Source organism: Carcharodon carcharias, chromosome 21 (assembly GCF_017639515.1).
Source record: "Carcharodon carcharias isolate sCarCar2 chromosome 21, sCarCar2.pri, whole genome shotgun sequence".
NCBI classification, from domain to species: domain Eukaryota; kingdom Metazoa; phylum Chordata; class Chondrichthyes; order Lamniformes; family Lamnidae; genus Carcharodon; species Carcharodon carcharias.
In genome coordinates this window covers 52,497,917-52,522,911 of record NC_054487.1, presented here as the reverse complement: position 1 = coordinate 52,522,911, position 24,995 = coordinate 52,497,917, and the positions used below count along the sequence as shown (strand labels likewise).

Below are 24,995 nucleotides of genomic sequence, written 5' to 3'. Positions count from 1 at the left end.
GGCATGGGGTTTCAGTGCTTGACTACTCAAAAGGCAGTGCTAGACAGCTCAAGATAAAGGGAGAAATAGGTGACTATCTACAGCAAAGCACAGGGCCATAGGACACTCAGGGTCAGGGAACACTTGCAGCAAATTCAGGTAAGAATTGCCATGCCATTTAGCATCATCTTCTCTTCATGAGTGATGTGCTTGCATGCCTTGTTGTACCTGTTGCCCCATTGTAGGGAAAAAGGTACAAAAAGATTGATGAAAAATACATTCAAGTGCATTGCCAGGTAGGATGGCCACGCAATTTTCTTTATGAACCTGCAAGTGACTGCTTGCAGTCCTTAGCTTGATTTACTTCTCAAAGGCTGCACCCTAATTTGAAAGACAGAGTAGATTGCCAAGGCAAAATGCTGTGATTGTTGGAAATCTGAAATAAAAACAGAAAATGGTGACAATTCTCAACAGGTCTGCTAGCATCTGTGGAGAGAGAAACCGAGTTCACATTTCAGGTCAATGACCTTTCATTGGCACAGTTCTGATGAAAGACCAGTCACCTGCAATGTTTGATGTTAACTCTGTTTCTCTCTTCAGATGTTGCCTGACCTGCTGAACAGATTACAGTGTTTTGGATGGTATTGATGCCAATCACTGTTCCATTGGGTTTGTTGATGAGTTAACCCAGGAAATTAGAATGAAGAAACTTCACCAGATCATTGACTGGTACAAATCTTTATTTCCATTGGCAGAAAAGCAGTGAAACTGACCACATGAACATTCTACACCACCTTCCCTGCAACCTTCCCTGATGTCAGACTTTTGTGAGGCAGACAGTGACAATGATACAATTCAAAGGAGGGTGGTCCCGTATAACATTGGAAAATCAATAGTAACTTGAACTGAGAGGCAGATGGCATGAACCAGAGTAGTGGTTGTCATGCCGTTATGATAGAATACCTTGCATTTATTCACTTTACAAGGTACATGGCACCAATCGCTTAAAAGGGATTTGCTAAACATGTTGTGGGTTCATTTATTAAAACTAGGCACTTGAGAACAGTTTTACGTAGGTATAAAGCTTTAAAACACGAGAGCTGTGTGTGTCATCTGCTCAAAGCAAAAGTGAAATGAAGACTGGATCACATGATGCATTTCCTTTTTAGTGATGTCATGCTAATATCCCTTAAATGCATATTACAACAGTGGTAATAAGGGATTCTACAGTCAGGGCTAGTAATGGGCTTTTTTGTTAGTGAGACTGAATATCCTAAATGGTTGTTGTCTCCCTGATGCCATAGTAAAGGTCATCACAATCGAAGGAAAATCTTTAAGGAAGGGAGGACAGCCAAATGTCATGGTCCATAGAGACTAATTGGGGGAAAATATCGTTGCATCTTTCAAAAAACAAATTAGATGAAAATGTGAAGTAGAGAGAGATGCAAGACTATGTGGCAGGGAGAACAAGGCATTAGGACCAACTTTGTGAGATTGTTCTTGTAAACTCCCTCCTATTGCTCATTTGACTTGTAAACAGCTTAAATTTCTTTCATGCATTATGTTGTTGACTGGAATTTGCCAATAGTAGATTTAAGCCCTTGATGTAGAAGGCTGAACAGAAATATTGAACTAGAAGTGTGGGAATTGAGGCAATCCTGGGTCAACCTGAGCTACAAAACTGGAGCATATTTTAGCCTACTGGTGTAGAGACTCTTGATACTCAATGTGGTTATATGGAATGTAGTTAGATCAGATCATTTACTGCTCTTCTGTAAATAAGGTTGTGTTGGTGTGTCCTACTTGTTTAAATTTCCGTAAATAATTGAGAATCTGAGCCTTGCCATATCGTGTGTTGACATCCTCAATGTCTCAAAGAAATGAAGTGCAGCACTCGGGGTCGCCAATTATGAGTTCTAAAGGGCACAACATCTTTGCAAGGGCAGTAAGTGACCATACCATAAATTAAGATTTGTTAGGACAGTGGGGGCTGCTCATGGAAAATGCAATGCTACCTTTGGAAGGAAACTGACTAGGCATTGTTGCTAGCAAGCTGTGGAAGATACTTGTTCCTATCACATTGTAATGTCGCATTGTAATTCTTCGAGCACTCCACCTTGCAACCTCTTGCCCAATGTTTGAAAGACCTCATTATTATTTAATTAATCATTCTCATGACATCACCACCTAGTCTCACTCCACACCCAATTTTCCTTCTGAAGAGTCTCAGGTATTTTCAAGTTTGTATATAAATTCAAGGAAAAGTTATAGTGGCTGCAGTAGAGATATTGATATCAAACACCGTATGTTAGACCATTGTCATCCTGAATTCATGCAGTGGCTAACTTATCCCAAAATTAGCTGGAGAACTGATTTAGAATAGACCATATTGAGCACAGGACTAAATATAAAGCAGGATAGCCAATGGCTAATGCACTGGTCCCATCAATTAAATATTTTTGAATGTCATCAATTTTCTATAAACCTTGAACTATTAGTAGAACTGATTATGGTTGGAAAGATACCAATTGTAATAAATACCCTTGTTAAGTTTAGTTGCTTAAATTAGCAAAAGGTTTTTGAGGCTTGTTTAATTATGTAAGGTGAAAGCAGTTTTGAAGTTCACCTGTAACATAATGTGTAGAGGTGGCTTAACATGGTCCAGAGTAAATCAATTCTTGATTCTGGCTTGAATGTGCATTGAAAAATGATTGATGTGTTTTGGCAAATTTCATTACCACTTAATAAATGGAGAAAGTAAGGAATACACTCCTATATATACACATATAGTTACATAATGTTGAGTTCACAGTTGTCTTCCTGCTATTCTACACATACAAACATATGAATTAGGAACAAGAGTAGGCCACTCGAGCCTGCTCCACCATTCAATAAGATCATGGCAGATCTGAATGTAACCTTAATCCCACATTCCTGCCAACCCGGATAACCTTTCACCCCCCTTGTTAATCAAGAATCAATCTATCTCTGCCTTAAAAATATTCAAAGACTCTGCTTCCATCGCCTTTTGAGGAAGAGAGTTCCAAAGATACTCAACCCTCTGAGAGAAAAAATTTCTCCTCATCTGTCATGAGTGACCTCTTATTTTTAAGCAGTGACCCCTAGTTCTAGATTTGCCCACAAGAGGAAACTTCCCCTCTACATCCACTCTGTCAAGACCCTTCAGGAATTTAAAGGTTTACTTAAGTTGCCTTTGACTCTTCTAAATTCCAGTGGATACAAGCCTAACCTGTTCAGCCTTTCCTCATAAGACAACCCAGCCATTCCTAGTATTAGTCTAGTAAACTTTTTCTGAACTGCTAATGCATTTACATCTTTGTTTAAATAAGGAGACCAGTCCTGTACACAGTACTCCAGATGTGGTCGCACCAATTCCTTGTACACCTGAAGCATAACCTCCCTACTTTTGTAATCAATTCCCCTCACAATAAATGATATTCTATTAAATTTCTAATTATCTGCTGTACCTGCATACTGACCTTTTGTGATTCACCCACGGCCCTCATGGGTGACCCCTCTGAATCTGAGCTCTGCAATCTCTCATCACTTAGTTAATAAGTTTTTTTTATTTTTCTTGCCAAAATGAACGATTTCACATTTGCCCAAATAATACTCCACTTGCCAGATCTTTGCCCACTCACTTAGCCTATTCAGCTCCCTTTGTAGCCTCCTTATATCTTCACAATTTATTTTCCTACTTATCCTGGTGTCATCAGCAAATTTAGCAACCATTCCTTCGGTCCCTTCATCCAAGCCATTTAAAATGATTTGTAAAAAGTTGAGCTCCTGGCGCTGATCCCTGTGGCACACCACTCATCACATCCTGCCAACCAGAAAAAGACCCATTCATGCCAACTCTCTGCTTTCTGTTAGCTAGCCAATCTTGTATTCGTGCCAATATGTTACCCCCAACACCATGAGCTTTTATTTTCTGCAATAATCTTTGCTGTGGCACTTTATCAAATGCCTTCTGGAAATCTAAGTTCATAGAATGTTTTTGGGATAATTTCTTAGAACAGTACATTCTGGAACCAACCAGAGAGCAGGCTATGCTAGACCTGGTATTGAGTAACGAGATAGGATTAATTGATAACCTCTGAGTGAAGGCACCCCTAGGTAGCAGCCATCATAGCATGATTTATTTTTACATTCATTTTGAGGGAGAAATTAGTGCGTTCAAGACTAGTATTTTAAACTTAAATAAGGGCAATTATGAGGGCATAAAAGCAGAGATAACTCAAGTGAGCTGGTAAATGAGGTTAACGGATATGCCATCCACCAGTACATCCTCCAGTTCCCTTTTATCCACAGCACATGTGACTACTTCAAAGAACTCCAATAAATTGGTTAAATATGATTTTCTTTTTACAAAACTATGCTGACTCTGCCTGATGGCACTTAACAAAATTCAAGTCACTGCTATAACATCTTTACTAATAGCTTTTAACATTTTCCCTATGACAGTTGTTAGGCTAACTGGCCAAGAATTCCCTGCTTTTTGTCTCCCCCCCCCTCCCTTTTGAATAAAGGAGTAATATTTGCTATTTTCCAATCTAATGGAACCTTCCCCGAATCTAGGAAATTTTGGAAAATTAAAACCATTGCATCAGCTATCTCACTAGTCACTTCTTTCAAGAACTTAGGGTGAAGGCCATCTGGACCTGGGGGTTTGTTAGCCCGCAGCTGCAACAATTTGTTCACTACCACGTCCCTGATGATTTTCCTGAATTCTTCCCTCCATTCCATTTCCTAATTTACAGCTATTTCTATGATGTTACTTGTGTCCTCTATAGTGAAGCAAAATATCTGTTTAATTCATCCGCCAGCTCCCTACTTTCCTTTATCAATTCCCCAGACACGCACTCAAAGGACAAACACTCACTTTGCTAACTCTTTTCCTATTTAAATATCTATAGAAACTCTTACTACTTTTCTTTATATTACTAGCTAGCTTTCTCTCATAGGCTAATTTTTCCATCCTTATTAATCTTTTTGTTATTCTTTGCTGTTCTTTATATCCTTTCCAATCATCTGTCCTGCCACCAGTCTTTGCATGATTATATGCTTTTTCTTTAAGTTTGACAGTGTCTTTAACTTTTTTACTTAACCACGGATAGTGGGCCCTCCCCTTGGAATTTTTCTTTCTCATTGGAATGTATATATTCTGTGTGTTCTGAAATATCTCTTTAAATTTCTGGCACTGAACAAACACTGATTGGTGTATCCCTTAACCTCATTTGCCAGTTCAATTGAGTTAGCTCTGCTTTCATGCCCTCATAATTGCTCTTATTTAAGTTTAAAATACTAGCCTTGGCACACTCATTTCCTCCTCAAAATGAATGTAAAAATGAATCATGTTATGATTGCTGCAACCTAGGGGTGCCTTCACTTGGAGGTTATCAATTCATCCTATCTCGTTACTCAATACCAGGTCTAGTGTAGACTACTTTCTGGTTGGTTCCAGAATGTGCTGTTCTATGAACTCTTCATCTACCCTACCTTTGCCCATCTGATTTTTCCAATTTCTATGTAGATTAAAATCCCCCTTGTTATTGCTGTACCTTTCTGGCAAGCTCTCATTACCTCTTCTTTTACACTCTGTCCTGCTGTGCAGTTACAACTGGGGGCCTGTACACCACTTTCACAAGTGATTTCTTACCTTCATCCTTCCTCATCTGAATCCAAACCGCTTCTACATCCTTGTTTCCTGAACTTCGGCCATCCATCTCTAATGTGCTAATACCATCATTAATTAACAGAGCCACCATTCCACTTTTCCCTAACTTCTTGTCCTTCCTAAATGTCATTTACCCTTCAATCTTCAGGTTCCAATCCATGTCACCCTGTAGCCATTTCTCTCTAATGGCTATCAGATCATACGTACTTGTTTCTATTTGTGCTATCAGTTCCTCTGTTTTGTTTTGAACGCTACATGCGTTTAGATACAATATGATACCTTTTTACTTTCATCTACATATAGAAATGCAAAGGTCATAAATATATTGATATTCTGCGATCTGATTCAAGCTCACACTGACCGTGAATTTCATAAGAATATCAAGATGGGAGTCAATAGAATTTAGTGTATCCATAGGAGATAATGTAATAGTGCAATTTTGTTCTGGTGATAATACTGAAATGATAAAAGGAAATAGTCCAGTACCCTAATGCTCCTTAAAATAGGAATGGTTATCATGCCAAATGAAGTTGATAACCATGATTTCATTTTTGATAATGGGGCTTGGATTCTCTTTGGGTCGATCTTGAGTGCACAAAGTGTGGATAATGAGGCATGACAAGCAGAAAGAACTCCCCGCTCCCTGCTGTAACCATCAAGAATGAATGCAAATGACACTGCTGCCAGGTCACCAGCATCATTGTTTTCAGTTTGAGTGAGAGCGACATGAAGACTGGCTTAATTGCAGAAAATTGAAGAATGCCACTGATTTTAATGGGACCAAGGTATTATAATTACCTTTTAATCTTTTCAGCAAGAGGAACTGGGGCAACAGTGAAGTAGTGCAGAAGTTTAAAACGTTATTGAAGCCATAATTTAGTGGAACTGCTGTGGTCAAATTATGGCATATGTCAGAGTGCAAGTTTTCAGCAAATTCCAGATCTTTATATTGGGCCTTGGTGCTAGAAAAATAATAGCTTTTACTATGCACGAACAGACATATGAATTAGAAGTAGGAGATGGCCATTCAGACTCTCGAGTCTCATCCGTCACAGTGTCTTTACAGTGCAGAAGGAGGTCGTTCAGTCTATCCAGTCTGCACTGGCTCTCTGAAAGAGCATTCCACCTCGTCCCATTCCCCTGCCTTATCCCCATAACCTTGCATATTCTTTCTTTTCAGGTAGCAATCCAATTCCCTTTTGAATACCTCCAGTGAACCTGCCTCCTCCACCCTTTTCAGGAAATTTGCTCTAGATTCCAACCTCTCTCTGGGTGAAAAACGTTTCCTCGCATCATATTTACTCCTTCTGTCAATTATTTTTAATCTGTGCCCTCTAGTTCTTGATGTTCTCTTGAGTGGGGATAGTTTCTTACTAGTTACCCTACCCAAGACCCCTCAGGGTCTTGAATACCTGTATCAAGAATATTTATCAGGAAGAGCAATGGTCCCAACACTGACCGCTCAGGAACTGCACTACAAACCTTCCTCCAATCTGAAAAAAAATCATTTATCACTACTCTGTTTCCTATCACTCAGCCTATTTCTTAGCCAAGTGTCTACTTTCCCTTTTATTTCATGACCTAGAATTTTGCTCACAAGTCTGTTGTGTGGCAGTGCATCAAATGCCTTTTGAAAATCCATAAGCACCACATCAACAGCGTTTCCTTTATCAACCTTTTATGTCCTCAACAAAACTCTAAGCTAATTAAACATGATTTTCCCTTAATGAATTCATGCTGGCTTTCCTTAATTATCCTGCACTTGTCTAAGTGATTATTGATTTTATCCCATATTATAGTTTCTAGAAGTTTCCCTACCATTGAGGTCAGACTGACTGGTCTTGCTGGCTTTATCCTTGCATCCCTTTTTGAACAAGGGTGAAACATTCTCAGTTCTCTAGTCCTCTGGCACTACTCCTGTGTCTAAGGAAGACTGGAAGATCATCATTTGTGTCTCTGCAATTTCCATACACACATCCCTCAATACCCTTGGATACATCTCATCTGGTCCTGGAACCTTATCTATTTTAAGTAAAGATAGCCTTTCGAACACCACCTTCCTCTCTAGTTGTAATTTCTTCTTGTACACCAGTTACCTCCTCTCTCACTTCGGCCTGGGTAGCAAGTTCTTCCTTTGTAAAGACAGATACAAAGTACTTGTTCAACACCTCTGCTATTTCTGCAGCCTCCACATGCAAGTTTCTTTTCTCGTCACTAATCAGCCCCCCTCTTTCTTTGACCACCCTTTTATTATTCACATGCTTATAGAAGACCTTGGGATTCCATTTTATGTTTGTTGCCTCTTTTCATGCTCTCTCCTTGCTTTTCGTATTAGTTTCTTCACTTCCCCTTTGGTCCTCCTATATTCAGCCTGATTCTCCATTGTATTTTCTACCTGACATCTGAGATGCACGCACTTCTTCCTTTGCATCTTCACCTCTATATCTCTTGTCATCCAGGGTGTTCTGCATTTATTTGTCCTACCTTTCCCCTTCAAGGGAACACACCTTGACATTGCCTGCAGTACTTTTTCTTTGAAGGTGGCCCATTGTTCAGCCACTGTCATTTCTGCCAACATTTGATTCCAACTCACTCAACTCCCATGCATTCTCATCCCATTGAAGTTGGCTTCCCCCAATTAATTATCCCTGCTCTGGATTGTTCTCTGTCCTTTTCCATGATTAACCTAAACCTTATGATACAATGATCGCTGTCCCCAAGAGGTTCTCCCACCGATAGTTGATCCACTTGGGCCAACTCATTTCCCATAACCAGGTCCAAAAAAAGTGCATGTCCTCTTGTTGGACTGGGAACACACTGCTGCAGAAAATTATCTTGGAACACATTCCAGGAACTCTTGCCCCTCTTGACCTTTTGTACTATTCCTATCCCAGTCTATATTTGGATAATTGAAGCCCCCCATTATAATTACTGTATAACTCTTGCACTTCTCTGTAATTTCTTTGCAAATTTGTTTCTCCACATCCCTTCCACTAGTTGGTGGTCTATTGCACCGATCAATATTATTGCATCTTTCCCATTCCTTACCTCAAGCCAGATAGACCCTTCTGGAACATCCTCTCTCTCCAGTACTGTCATGCTATCGTAAACCAACATTGCCACTCCATCCACCAGCCATCTGTCTGCTCCTCAACCTATGGAACCCCTACTACTACAGCAGTTCCACTCTTCCTTCCAGCCCCTGGTGCAGCTGAGCCATCTGTGGTGCCACGGACTTGGCTCTTTCTACAGTCCTCTGAGGAACCATCTTGCTCACTAGTATCTAAAATGGAAAAGCAGCAAGAAAGTGAGAGAGCCTCAGGGATTCCTGCACGACCTGCCTGTTTCTCTTGCATACTGTGGCGCTCACCCATTCCCCCTCTGCCTGTGCACTACTTAGCTGTGGTGTGACCATCTCTGTAAACATGCTATCCACGTAATGCTCAGTCTTGCGGATGCACCACAGTGACTCAAGCCACCGCTCATGCTCCACAACTTTGAGCTCAAGTTTCTGCAACCAGTAACACTTACCTGCAGATGTAGTCATTGAGGGCACTTTGTGCCTGCACAACTTCCCACATCCCACAAGATGCATATTCCAAATGGCTGAGCTGCACTCATGCAGCTCCGCATTCCTGCCTACCCCCGATAACCTTTCACCCCCTTGTTTATCAAGAATTTATCTATCTCTGCCTTAAATATATTCAAACGCTCTGCCTCAACCACCTTTTGAGGAAGAGAATTCCAAAGTTTCTCAAGCCTCAGAAATTTTTTCCTCATCTGTCTGAAATGAGCAACCCTTTATTTTTAAACAATAACTCCCTGGTTCTAGATTCTTCCACAAGAGGAAATGTCCTTTCCACATCCACCCTGCCAAATCACTTCAGGATTTAAAATTCCAATTAAGTTGCTTCTTTTTCTTCCAAACTCTAGCAGATAAGAGCCTAATCTGTCCAAACTTTCCTCATAACATGACCTGCCCATTCTGGATAATAGTCCAATGAACCTTCTCTGAATGCTTCCAACACATTTACATCCTTCCTAAAATAAGGTAACCAATACTGTACACTACTCCAGATGTGGTCTCACCAATGCCCTGTATAACTGAAGCATCACCTCCTTACTCTTGTATTCAATTCCCCTTGAAATAAACAATAAATTTCTGTTAGCTTTCCTAATTACTTGGTGTACTTGCATATTAACCTTTTGCGATTCATGTGCTCGGACACCCAGCTCCCTCTGCAATCTCTCGCCATTTAGATAATATGCTTTCTTTTGGCCTTCCAAAATGCACAACCTCACGTTTTCCCACATTATACTCCATTTGCCAGATCTTTGCCCACTCACCTAATCTATCTATATATCCTTTTGTGAAGAAGACATAGAGACTACAACTACAATTTAATTTCCAACCTATCTTTGTGTCATCAGCAAATTTAGCAACCTTACCTTTGGTCCCTTCACCCAGATCATTTATATAAATTGTAATGAGTTGATGCCCCAGCACAGATCCCTGGCATGACTATTAATGTGCCAGCAAGTTCAGGGAATTAAAAGATAAGGCTGAAGCTGTGAATCTCTACCATTTACAAGTTGATTTACATAGTGCCAATGTTTGCTTTGCATAAATGACCTTTTGCCCATTATGTTTGTGAATTTGCTGAACTTTCACAATAGTTGTCCATAAAACTCACCACAATGTAAAGACTGGAATTTAACAGCATCAGTATCTTTTTAATGACGGTGATAGTTGTTAATGCCGTGCCAATCAACTGCTCTGGTGCAGAACAAGAACAATTTAAACTGTTCAATCCAATTGCTTCTATTAATTATAGATTATTAAAATCTCTAATGTTAAATGATCACATTTTCTTTTCCTTTTTCTCAATCCAATTTTTCTTTCCCTCTGTTGTTCTTTCTGCACTTGATTTGACCCTAATTCAGCCATTATATCTGAGCGTCCTTTTCCGCTGTTGCTCTATTTCTTTCTTGATCTTTAAATTTAATCGATTAAGGAGATACAAGCTTGACCCTGCTATTCACTAAGGCTCTAGATGCCCCACTATCTAGCTCTCACTGCCAGCAAATTACAACTCCAAAGACATTTGACCTGAAGGTTGTAGAAACTGGCTAATTAATAGTGCGTGCCACAAAGCTGTTTAAATTTAAGTGGTTGGTCCTGTTGTTGACCCGAGTGGAAAAAATTCTATTAACGTCACAAATTTTCTTTCACCGAGAAGGGCACGTAGCTTTCACTGTACATCTCCGCCTCAGGACCACAGTGACCAGGAGGTCTGACTTGCGGGGAAGCCATAGGCATATATTTACACCCGTGCATCTGTTGTAAAAACATGTTGCACTGGTTAAATTTCAGTGCACTGATTGTGGGGAGAAGAACAAACCTGTTGTTACTAAGTTCATTTTGTTGTGCAGCTGTAGCTGTGACTTGTAGTTTTCTAATCTTTGGTTTTATTTTTATGATTGCTAACAGATGGAGCACAGACATCGAAAGAAAGATACCCCAGTACCAACGAGTAGCCACCACCTCTTTCTACAAATGAAAAGTCTGATGTGTGCTAACCTAGGCGAAGAACTAGAGGTCTTCTTTTCAATTTATGATAGCAGGGAAAATCATCCTGTCAGGTGAACTTAATTTTTGTTTCTAAAAATTGAAAACAGTTAACTCTCAACATAATTCAACAGTGTTTGAATTGAGGTTGCTGTGGGATTTGTGCATTGTTAACCTGAAGTTTTAGCTACTAAATAATGTAACTGAAGCATATTCCAGCACTGGTTCCTTTTTTAAATGCTTATACACTATCAACGAAAACCTAAAATACGTTGTTGCAAAAATATAGACTCTTCTTGTCTTTCCCCTAAATGTGTAGTGAGGTATAGAAAGTAGCCAAAAAATGTAGGTATTGGATTGAATCATCACTACTGAAACAGCTTTTTTTTTAAAAAAAATGTCACACTATCAATTAGTTCCAAATAAACTGTGAAGCACTAGCCTGTAGCCTTTATTAAGTAGAGACTGCCTCTGATTGGGTAGGAGTTGGCAATTACATTTTTGTAGGCAAGAAATTTCTGGTCAATACACTTGAAGGTTCTGCTGGAGCTATGTTGTACATTGCTGTTGTGTTGCTTCCTTTTATGCTGATACCCCTTCAAATAAAGTTCCGAGTCAGCTTTGCTTGGTTGGAAACAGCCTTGGTTCCAGTTTAGAAGATTGTGGCTCGAAGATGTCAGCATATTATCTGTACTGAAGTATCAATGCAATATTAAGTGAGTGCCGCAATGCTCGAGGTGCTGACTTGCAGATGAGAAGTTAAATTGTGAGGCCCAATTTGTCTGTTCAGATGAACATAAAGATTTTCCAATAATATTCGAAGGAGAGTGGGCAATGCTTAGAGATTCCTAGCCAGCATTCTTCTCTCAGACATCACCAAAACAAATGACATTTACTGTTTGTAAAACTTTGCTGTGTGGAAAATGGCTGTCACATTTGTCCACATGACAGCAGCTGCTGCACTTCAAAAGTAAATCATTGTTTGTATTGCATTTTAATCATTCTGAGGATGTGCTATATAAATATTAGTGGTTCTGGTTAGAGCATTTTCTAGAATGGGCTGTCCTCCATATTCTTTGTAATCTTTCATTATGTACTATCTGCATTCAGATTGGATGATAATACCACTTGTTTGCCTACCATAACTAATAGCAAACCTTCCCCCCATTGCTATTGTTGATCAGTGCTGAGTATAACCGGAAGTTTTCACTTGGGGTGCAATCAGCCCAAAATGGTGTTAAATTATCCATTTTGCCAGCAAAAATAAAAGAGAAGCATATTATCTCCATGGTGAGAGATTGCAGAGCTTTGAGATGGAGAGGATTCTGGGTGTTCTAGTGCATAGATTGCTGAAGGCTAAATACAAATACAGCAAGTAATTAGGAAAACTAATAGACTGTTGTAGTTTATTGCGAGGAGAATTGGAAACTTAAGTAGGGAAGTTAAAAGAGAGGAAGAAGAAAGCTATTTTCCGATCTGCATTAGAACATAGGAATTAGGAGCAGGAGTAGGCTACTTGTCTCCTCAAGCCTGCTCCACCATTCAGTAAGATCATGGATGACCTGATTTTAATCTCAACTCCATGTTCTGACCTACCCCCGATAACCTTTCAACCACATTGCTGATCAAGATTCCACCTAGCTCTGCCTTATAAATATTCAAACACTCTGCTTCCACTGCCTTTTGAGGAAGAGAGTTCCAAAGGCTCATGACCCTCAGAGAAAAAAAATTTCTTCATCTCTATGTGAAAGGGGTGACCCCTTAATTTTAAACAGTAGCCCCTAATTTGAGGTTCTCCCACAAGGGGAAACATCCTTTCCACATCCACCCTGTCAAGACCCCTCAGGATCTTACAGGTTTCAATTAAGCTGCCTCATACTCATTTAAACTCTAGCGGATACCAACCTCGCCTGTCCAACCTTTCCACATAAGGCAACACTCCCATTCCCGGTATTAGTCCTGTATACCTTCTCTGAACTGCTTCCAACACATTTACATCCTTCCATTAAATAAGGAGACCAATACTGTACACAGTACTCCAGATGTGGTTGTCACCAATGCCCTATACAACTGAAGCATAATCTCCCTTCTCAAGGGCGATTAGGGATGGGCAATCAATGCTTGGCCGAGCCCGCGACACCCAAATCACATGAATAAATAAGAAAAAAGTTTCCACTCAATCTATTTGCTTGTCACTGAAAGTAAAATCTGCCATGCAACAGTGTAATCAGAAAATTCTTTAGAATGTAGCAAAATAGATTAGCTTTTTAAAAACAAATCTTGATATATTTAAGAATGGTAACTAGCTGCAGTTTGATAATGGCACTGGAAATAGCTTTACGACACAAACATGCACTTTAATTAGTGTGTAGGTTCTTCAGCCTGCTCCTTTTGCCCGTGCAACAGCCTACGGAAACTGACAGTAGTCAGTTTCTTATTAAATTAAAAAAGAGAGAAACAGAGTGCTAGAAACACTCGGGTTTGGGAGCATTTGTGAAGCAAGAAGCAGAGTTAACTTTTTAGGTTTTTGACACTTCATAACTTGAGGAAACTTGAATTGTACTGAAGACACTTTGTGCTTAAAATCCCATGTTGCTGATTTTGAGATTTCGGGTGAATTGTGACAAAAATCCAGCACAACCATGTCAAACTCCAGGACACTCCCTAATTTGTGCCAGAAATGTGAGTTGGTTAGCAGAATTATGGGAGGAATTTCATCCTCCATGGTGGTTGTATTTTCGCAGTGGACAGTGATGAAATTAATCTGACTAAGAGTTAGACAAATGCGGGTCTGTTTCAGTAGGTGGGTGAGACTTAGTTACATTTACTTAATCATTAATATGTCAAAGAACTATACCATTATGACATTACTTCATATTAAACATTGGAAAGAATTTTACCCTTTGTGTGTGGACGCATATGTGTGCATGAAATAGAGCGCGTTGACGTTAGATGAGCGATATTTCGCTAGGTGGGCCCATGATGAAGACGTGCCCGCCATTAGTTAAGTAGCTAATTAAGGTCCTGGAGAGATCAATTGACTGAGTTTACATAGCCCATGTGGTTTTCAGGCCGTCACAAGGGCAAAAGGGGCAGGCCACAATTTGCAAAACCTCATCCATGGCAGGACAAGAGGGGTCAGTTGGCTTCACAAAGTGAATAGTGAGTAGTTTTGGATATCACTTGCTGCTTGCTCCTGTGAACAGGACAGCTTCATTTTGCTTCACTGCTGCATTCAGAGCATTTCTAGGCTTCATTTCAGGACTCATTGTTGTTTTCCAGGCCCCCAGAGGATACAGGTCGCGTGGGCCCTTCCAGATATCAGACAGCCTTCCATAACCCTGGTAATGGGGATTGTGCCTTCCGCTGGAGGCACCTGCTCCTCTGAGGAAGAGAGCGGTGGAAGGGAGAGGAGGCCAGGTGTCCCTGTTCAGCTTCCAGGGGAATGACCTGTGGGAGTAGAGGCACAGGCACAAGGGGCGCAGGGCCAACAGGCAGGCGAAGACAGAAGGGGCCACAGAAGACGCCACTATCCTGCTGCCAGTGTTTACAGGCGGTACAGCAGCTACCTCAATATGCTTGAGGTGCAATGCCTCTTTAAGGGAGTTAGTCATCTCTATCTGTCAGAGGATTGGCTCTGAGATCAGCTCTGACTGTGTGGATGGACACCCCATGCCCTGGAGTGGCCCTGAAGGTCATGGTGGCCCTACACTTCTATGCCTCCAGCTCTTTCTAAAGTTCAGTGGGGGATCTTTGTGGAGTCTCCCAATCAGCTGTTCACAGTTGCGTCAAAGCTCTGTTCAAGTGGGTATTGACTTTCATTCATTACTGTACGAATGAGGCCAGCCAGATACAGTGAGCCAGAGGTTTCATAGCGATTGCTGGATTCCCCCATATCCAGGGTGCAATAGACTGCACACATGCGGCCATCAAGGCACCAGCAGGTAAGCCAGGAGCCTTTGTCAACAGGAAGGGATTCCACTCCATGAACGTGTAGATAGTGTGTGACCATAGGATGCTGATTTTGTGTAAGGTACCCTGGCAGCTCCCATGACGCTTATATCTTGAGACACTCCCAGGTGCCGAGGCTCTTTGGTGCTCCAGCCCAACTGGATGGATGGCTGCTGGGTGACTAGGGCTATCCCCTCAAAAGGTGGCTCATGATGCTTCTCCGCCACCCAAGAACAGAGGCCGAGCAGCAGTACAACAGGAGCCACACCCCCACAAGGGCTGTGGCAGAGAGAACCATCAGTCTTCTCAAGATGCATTTCCACTGCCTGGACCATTCAGGGGGTGCATGCAATACCCCCCAGAGCGTGTGTTACTGATAGTGGTTGTATGCTGCGCTCTCCACAATCTGGCACTGGCAAGGTGGGACTCAGTGGAGGAAGAAGATCTTGATGCAACTGCACAGGCAACAGATGATGAGTCCAGCTGTGAGTCCGAAGGCGAGCATGCTCAGGAGAATGCTGAGGGCATATATGCAAACCTGGGCAACCTCCAGGGAGGCAGGGATACCCGGGACAATACAAGCTTCTTCAGCTAACCTGCCAAATAAGAACCACCACCACATGTCAGGGCTGCAGGCTCCTTATTTGATGCCTTTACAGGACCAGTTCCTTGGTCAACAGCATACACAATGCAAAATTTCAGGAGTCACACGTCCATCATAACATCATGGCTTACCCTGCACTGACAGAGCAAATGAAGTATACAGAGGCTAGTTGCAAAAAAAAAAATCTCATTTACTTCTGAGTGACAAACATAGCAGAAATTAATATGCACTGGTGTTTTACATCACACCATTAAAAACACAGAAAAATGGGGGAAACAAATACCACCCATGATCAGGCCTTGTTGTGCTTAAGGCGCTTTAAGTTTTTGCTTGTGAGTGCTACATCTTGGTGCACCCCCCTTGCTGGCGCCAGCATTGGAGACAGCTTGCTCACTCTGCCGTCCTGTTGGCCTTGATGACTTTGGTGGGCGATCTCTGGTCCGTGGAGCTTGTACTGGCCCCGCCTGGGAGGGAGTGGCCAGTGGCACGGCTAGCATCTCCCCAATCGCCACAGCCTCATTACATGCCACAGTCACTGGCAGAGGGGCGGAGGAGCTGCTGCCATGATCCAGAGCACCCTGAGAGGAGTCTGCAGAGAAGACAGGCAGCTCGTGCACCAACGTGAGGTTGCTTTGGACCTCCATGCTCACCATTGATGGACGGGCCACTTAGCTGGATACTAGGTGCCCAATCCATCTCCCACAATGACACTTAGCAGCTGAGGTAATTGTCGGTGTGAGGACCTGCAGGTCCGAGGGCATCCTTGGAACCACTGATTGAGTCCCTGGAGGAACCTCTCCATTGGAGTCACCGCTCTCTCCATGGAGGAGGCATTGCGCTCGGCCATGAGGGTCATCACAGTCATCATGCTCTGCAGGGATTCCTCCACAACAGACACCATGGCATGCATTCTCTCATGTATCTCCACCAGATCCTCCACATCCTGCTGAACATCCAGCAGCTGCTGCCTCAAGGACAACTCCAGAGATCGATCATCAGCCATCGACTGAGCATTGTCTTGTTCCCCAGCAGTCCTCCTGCCCTGGGCACAGTCTGCCTCCACCTGCACCTCAAGCAAGTGTGAAGCGCCCTGACCAATGTGCACCGAGATACTAGGTGCCGATCTTATGCACATCAAGGTGCTGGTATCTGCGCTGGTGCCTGCTTCACAGAGGATGTGATGCTGCTGCATGCTCAGCATGCTGGCCCTCAGGGGTCAGGGGTGGACCTTAAGGCCCCTCACAACAAGGGGCTGCTAGTGAGCCTAAAAGGGAGAAGGAGGACATGTCATTGGTTTAAGTCATTAAACTGTCAGTGTGCATGCCTGGCACCCTGATGAGACAGAAATCTCCATCATGCTGCCCTCGCCTTTCCATTCTCAATGGGCATTCCAGGTTCGAGGGTCAAATCAATATACCTCACCAGATTTCCAGTCACTATTACAGAAACAAGCCATCAGTGTGTGTGTCATGGTCAGAGCATGAACAGCCATGCTCAAATCAAACTGCACTGCAATGGTTGCAAAAAGCCGCATTCTCATTTCTGCACTGCAGTCTTACCTCCCTCTGGCACCCTAACCTCACCATTGTCGGTTGACCGAGGTGCATGCCGTTTCTCCAGGTCCAGAGCCTCCTGTTCATATCTACTGAGAATTAGTGGTGTGGCTGAACCCTGCCAGTCTGTGACCTCTCTGCATTGTTATGGGATGTTTTCTCCTGGAAGGAGAGGAGCATTGATCAGTCCACTCTCTACCTGCAGCGCCACTGCAGCCTGGCCAACCCTACCTGAGGAGCACCTCGCGGAGCTCACCAAGTTCATGACTCTGGAGCCACAAGGCATTCAGTCCAAGCAGCCAGGGCTCACCCCCTTGACCAGATCCTGCCTCATTGACATTTTCCACTCAAACTATAACACCTCTGAAGTCCATAGGGGGATGGGTAGCTTTTACCTGTTCTGCAAAGACACCCATGCCAACATGGTACTCAGCTTTCCCGATCGCAGCAGATCACTAAAATGTTTCCGGCACGGGACCCATGTGCACCTGAGCATGTTGTGGCTGCTAACCCTGGGTGCCACCTCCTCCCAGGCCTTTTTGGTGAGATGGGGGGGCCCCCTTCTCCTGTACCTGGGGACAAGTGTTTTTCTCCTGGTTACCACCACCTCCAGGAGGGCACCAAGGCACTCGTCCGAAAAACACAGGGCCGAATACTCCACTGACCTGCCCTCCGACCTGCCATGTCCACCCACTGCGGCATCCATGCACACTACTTCTGCTTCCTTTGGTGGCAGCCTCCCAGGGCCTACTGAGGCCATGTTTGAATCGGCTGCCGGGTCGCCCTTGGACCTGGCCAACATTAAGCCCCTGCCTGCCCCTTCTCGCTCATTCAAAGGTTGCGTCTCATGCTGGGGCAGGCCTTAATTGGCCCGCCCGTGTAAAATCACACAGCGCTGCCGATCACGGGTAGTGGTCGGCTTCGCGATTGCCCCCACCGAGCCAGCACGCTAAGGGTAAAATTTTGCCCATTATCTCCCCTGACTGGAATAAACTTTGAACTGTTGCAAAAATTTCTGCACTAGTACCATGAGCAAAATACAAAGACCAAGAGAAGAATAGATAGATCTATGAGGAAGCTAGATAAGCTTTTGAGGAAGAAGGGCATAGAGGGATATGCTGGTAGAATTAGATGAGGAAAAATGGGAGGGCGCTCAAGTACAAGATGCACTGCAGCAACTCATTAAGGGTCCTTTAACAGCACCTTCCAAGCGCACAGCCTTTGCACATAGCAGGACAGGGGCAGCAGATACATGGGAATTTGATCACCTGCAAGTTCCCTTCCAAGCACGCACCATCCTGACTTGGAAATATATTGCCGTTCCTTCAATGTTGCTGGCTCAAAATCCTGGGACTCTCTTCCTGACAGCACTGTGGGTGTACCCACACCACATGGACTGCATCGATTCAAGAAGGTGGCTCACCACCACCACCTTGATGGCAGTTAGGGATGGGCCATACATGCTGGCCTTGCCAGTGATGCCCACATCCTGTGAATGAATTTTTAAAAAAAGCATAAGCACCAGCATAGTCTGGCGGGGCCGAATGGCCTGCTTTTGTGTTGTATATTCAATGTAATTTATCTCTTTCTCATTAAGCTTTATTGTTTTCCAATAATCGCTGAAATTACTTGGCTCTGATGTTTTTCTGAGTTCTACAGAGTTTAAGTATATGCATTTTCATGGCTGTTCATGCTCTGACCATGACGCACACACTGATGGTTTGTTTCTGTAATAGTGACTGGAAATCTGGTGAGGTATAGTTGTGCAGTAACTTGATTTACTTTGTTTCTGCAGTTTGACAACAAATCTGCTTTTTCAGCTGTGAAATTGAAAACCGCCCTTGTAAGTTTCCTCAGCAAATTATTTCATTAAAATGGACTTTTAATTTATTTTTCTGTTCTGCTTTTCTTAATCCTTCATTAACAAGGAGAAAGGCAAACTTGCCTTTGGAGAAGGCAGATTATAGTGCAGCATAATAGTATAGAATTAGGCCAATTATTGGGCTATAATCCATTGTCCTACATAGGAAAGAGAAGAAACCATTTGGAGCTACCTTGCTAAATACTAAGGATCAGGGCTCCAATCTGTGAAAGAGCCCTTGGATGTAAGATCACCAATTCATTGCAGAGGAATGGAAAATAAATGAGCATTCAATAGGCATAGGAAGCGAGGGGGATACAGGAGGACTTCATGTCTCATACTGACTGTGAATAATCTTACAGAGGCAGGTTGATGGTGGCTGTTTCTAGGAGGATGTCACCCCTAGATGTAGGTTTCCAATCCCATACTGGTCTCTAGATCTTGGCAGGCAGCTCTGCCTTATGTTTCAGGCAGAGAGAGACACCTGCTCGTCAATGGCATTTTTCTGAACCGGATTCCATTGCCAAAGTAGATTTTATTTACTGACTTTGAAACCTGCAGTATGGATTTCTGGCTTATGTCAGAACATGAACCACGAAGTGCAACTAAGCTGGGCCTGAAATTTGAAATCCTCCTGCGAGGAAAAGATGAACCTACACTTTTACATAGTGTTATCATGTCTCAGTGAATTCCATTCATGTCCTCCAATAAAAAGTAGTTTCTTTCTTCTCTCGGGTCAAGCAGATATTGGAAAACTCTGCACCTGTATGGCTTTAGCCTAATATATTTGGATAATGATTTTAAATTGAACTCTTATGAAAAGGCATCAGTCAGCCAAATTGCACAAGATTTTAATGAGATTATTCTGTTTTCCATCAACTAGAAGAGTTCCATGACATGGTGTCCCCACATTCTCACATGCCAGCTCAGTTCTGATGCCCTGGTAATCAACTGCTGGGGTTCCATTATCTGCTTTTATTTTAGAAATTTTCAAATAGTTCATTTTTTCTATAGATGATCAGAGTCTTACTTTCAGCAACATTATTGATTGTGTGAAGGTTACTGTTGGTTAACGTTGGACAAAAATAAAATTGGAAATATTGTAACTCGAGGCATTTTAATGTTGCTAATTTAACTGAATAGTTTAAACTATATTTCATAGCTCAAGATGGCAAATTAATATTTATAAAGCTGTTATTAAAAATAGAAAACTGCACTAGAGCTTTATGTAAGACTATTCAAATAACACCTTTAAATGGTAACTTGAAGATTGTGACCTGTTCGAAAGGCTTGATTGCCAGAATTCTACCCTTGTGAAATTGCAGACAAGGACTCTCAGCAGGGGCTGGAAATTGCCTGTTGAGACGCAGTTGTGTTACCTAATAAATCATAGAATTTCACCTCGTCCAATATGCTAACAGCTACTTCACAAAATGCCAAATAATCTGCTATGTAGCTTTTTTTTTAAAAAAACCCATGGCTGTAAATAGTTTCTGCAAAGGTTTCCTTAACCGTACAAGATTCAGTGGTTATTAATGGATTTAAACAGGCTTCCTTGACCAACACCGAGGGATGCACTAAGCACTGGGTGTTACAAAGCAACATTTGAATTGAAATGTTAGAAAGTTTCTCATCCAGATGATTCACCTTAATGGAATCAGATTTTTAATCCAGGATGTGGGCCAGTGAGGAAATGAACTTGGTTATGTGACATTGTCAGGGTCACTTCGCGATTATCTGACAAGGATGTACTTGTGCAGTAAGGCTGCCCTCTTGTATCACCCTGGATGGAATATCCCGCCTTAGCATAGCACCCCATCTGGTGGCCTAGGCAGGAACTGTTTCCTGGTTTCCGGCAACAAAGGGATAATGTTAGTAAGCATTGAGGAATAAAAGAAATTGATCTCCATCTATTAAATGCATTTGATGCAAATTGTCGCACAGAGGACCTCATTTATGCAAAATATGGATTGGAGTGTTTTGCATTTAACTTTATTCTGACCAGACAATTTCATTGAGGTTCAGACACCAGTGCCAGATGTGATATGGGAACAGCTGGGTCCATTCATCCTGGAATTAACACAGTAAAACTTCATTTTCACTATAAACAAAAACCTGTGTTAAAATAGCATCTTCTCATGTCTCTCAAACATATTGAAGCATTTTACAACAATGTTTTAACAGGTCCATAAAATCTGAAGAAACAGGTAAATTCTGAGTTCTACATTTCTCTTTATTGTATTACTGCAGACTGCTATTCACTAGCAATTTCCAATAAGCATCAATATGATCAAATATTGGTCAAGAAATTGGTTCACAAGTGAGAAGAATCCCTGTGAGGAATGGCTAGAGCCAAGACTCACCCAGTATTTTGGTCTTTTTTTTTACATTGAACAGGTGAACAGTGGACACATGCTGGATATCCCCAGGCAGCTAGTTGATAAGGACAATGTCAATTGTCAGCTGCCCACAGCTAGTTCTGGGAGGTGGGAGGATCAGCAGATTAGAGGGAGAGTAGGGGCAGTGACCGGGATAAAAAGGGTGGGTGGGAGAGGAAGGTGATGGAGATGGGGAGGGAGGTGGTAATAGGTGAGTTGTAGGGGTGCAGAGAAACTAGCCTTGGCAGTCAGTGGCCTGTGGTTTTCATGTGAAGCCAGGAGGAACAATCATCTTCCCAGCTTCACTCTCAAGTAATTATTTTTTAAAAATGCACTTTTTTGGTATTCCTTTAAGCCATGATTAAACCTAGTTTTCCTGAACACAATTTGCCTAATAAAGCAAAGGGAATATCAAACCATTCTTTGCAAATGTATTTTGATGCTGATACCAATATGTTAGACAGCATACCTCTGAATTTGTGAGCACACATATGCTGCTTGCTATGTTGAACATTTTGGTGCCTGTTCTCTATACCTATAAAATGGGTGCAATTTTATTGAATGTCCAATTCATGATTTTATTAAGAATAGAGTGATAACTATTACATGAGGATGAATCCCTGCTTTTAAATGAATAGGGTCATTTAACTTTTTCCTGAATTACTGTATGAAGTAACAAGCACTCAATTTAACAGTCATTCAGCTCTTGACCCCATTACAATCTTGGTCTAAACATGGAAAAAATAGCTGAACTCAAGAAATGATTGAGCGTGACTGCCCTTGATACGAAGATAGCATTTGATCGAGTGTAACATCAAGGAGCTCTAGCAAAACTGTGGAGTCTATGGGAACCAGGGGAAAAGTCTCCATTGTTTGGAGTCATACCTCTCACAAAGGAAGATGGTTGGTGTTGTTGGAGGCCAATCATCTCAGCCCCAGGACATTGCTACTGGAGTTTCCCAGGGCAGTGTCCTAGCCTGACCATCTTCAACTGCTTCATCAATGACCTGCCCTCTATCATAAGATCAGAAGTGGGCATGTTTGTAAATCTTCAGATAATTAAGTGGTCTGTGTCTGCGTGCAGCAAGATCTGGACAATATTAAATTTTGGGCTAAGTGGCAGGTAACATTCACGCCACACAATGACCATCTCCAACAAGAGAGAATCCACCCATCTTCACTTAACATTCAATGGCATTATCCTCGCTGAATCCACCACTATCAACATCCAAGGAGCTAGCATTGACCAGAATCTGAACTGGATTAGCCATATAAATGCTGTGGCTACAAGAGCAAGTTAGAAGCTGTGAATTTGGAGGTGAGTAACTCCACTCCTGATTCCCCAAAGCCTGTACCGTCAGGAGTGTGATGCAATACTCTCCACATGCCTGGATGAGTGCAGCCTGGGGTGCTATTGATCAGACGAGGGTACACTGGATGTAATGGATCTGTTAATGGTCAGTCTTCAGACATGAGTACTCCTTGAATTCAAATTTCATCAGAGTTTACAGTTTTATACTTCCAAAATCAGCTAGATCTGCAAAACTTTGAAGTTTGCATTGGATTTGAGTCCATGTATGAAAAGTGCCTTTGAATTCACTCATTATTCCACCTGTGCTGTTGAGTTTTTCTCTTAATAGGAAATTTGCAAACTATTAAGTAATCAACACTCAAGTCCACCTCAATTATTTTTTAATACCACACTTAGTTAATTATTGCAGTTCTCTCGTCCTTGTGCCCTGGGTCACATTTGCCCTTGGAAATGCTCAACTATTCTTTTTCAGCTTTAATGCAGAGGATGTGATGTTTAAGCTGCTGATAGCTGATGCCTCACATAAACGAATCCACCTGAAGAGAAAATATTTTCTCTCAAGTTATAGATGTTTAGGGTATCTATTTGGTTTCTGAGACAAAATTAATACACAAGACATGCTGAGAAGGTAGAATAAGGTAGTTAAACATAATTTCTTTTAAAAATCTGAATAAAGGAGTGCTTTTTAATTGCCTGACATACTGATGCATCCTGTTCAAGAATGTCAGTCGAAAAATGATAGCAAACCCTTGTAATTTAAAGAATCTTACATTTTTATATGCTCTAATTACATGTAATTAGTCATCTCATATTAAACCCTGATTTGCCATATGTTTCTGAACAAAACCATATCACATGCCAGAAATGCCTGCAATACGTGGAAACTCAATTGTGGAGAAAAGTCTATTTCATAAACCTCACTAAACATGTTTTTAAGATCATGTACTTTAATGCAAATATACTCTTTAGATTTCTGTACAGCAAATATACTCATTAGATTTATGATGGCAATGCTGAGATTTGAGATGTAGAAAAATTCCACTGTATAATTAACGTAATTTGCATAGAAAATTAGGTCATATTAGCATAATTCATTTATATTTTCAAAATATTTGCACGTCAAGCTTCCTGGGGACAGGAATTAGGATTTTTAAGTCAAACTCACTTTGCTCGTAAGATCACAAGATAAGTATTGGTAAGGAAGACCATTTGGCCCATTTCAGTTCTTTGATCAACAAAGGTGCTTTAGAACCTCTATTGTGGCATCCAAGAGTGAAAATTCAGCATTTCTGTCTCCATAGAGTCCCATTCTGTGTTGTTTGCTTTGTTTGAAGGTAAGTTCATATCTGTCTCACATTTGCTTTTAATTAGATTGAATCTGTTTTTTCTTGTCCCCTTGCAATTTAGTTCAATGTCATTTACTACCTTTTCCATCCCATTTTGTAACTTGTATGCCTCGATAACTCTACAGCTGTTGCCTCCTTTTGAGAGTAAATAAACCCATGCTCCTCTAGCCTTTCATCATATCTATCTTCAAACGCTCAAGATCAGCCCTGTTGCTCTTGTCTGAGCTACCTCCCATGACCGGAACTGGCTAAACTACCTGAGGCATGATATGACCAATGTAAGAGAAAGCTTCATAGTTTCCTCTGCTGACTTATCTACTACTTTGGCTATGTACTTAAGCATTTTTTTTGCTTGGCTGGTTGTTGCTCCACAGTGGTTGGAAATGTTGAGCATCAAGGTCTCTAGTATTGCTTGATGCTTTTCAGCTTTATTCTTGCCTCTTTCAGTTTCATTCCAAGAGGAAAATTTCAATGTTTTTCCCATCAACCATTGTACTATTTGCTTCAACTCATTTTGTATTTTTGGAGCTTCTTCCTCAGAGCAAAATATCTCATCTAATTTAGTCTTACATTTTTGCTGAGTTTCTGAACCTAGGATGTGAACGTAAACTAGAACCAGTAGTGGCCACTGGCTGAGCACCAATGCTCAACAGTCCCCAGCTCCCAACGCCACTGATGGAATCACAGGAACCAGACACACCTTTGTCATCCAATTGCATTGTAATACATATCACCATGGAGAGA

The 24,995-nt window shown here is 41.8% G+C and overlaps 1 protein-coding gene across 1 annotated transcript in view; it reads left to right on the top strand.

Annotated features, from left to right (window-relative positions):
- Positions 1-24,995, top strand: part of dock4 (dedicator of cytokinesis 4) — a 378,537-nt gene that overhangs the window by 124,450 nt on the left and 229,092 nt on the right. Inside the window, exon 8 of the mRNA XM_041215897.1 lies at positions 11,169-11,320. Coding sequence (XP_041071831.1) covers positions 11,169-11,320 — 152 coding nt within the window. The remainder of the gene's footprint in view (positions 1-11,168; positions 11,321-24,995) is intronic.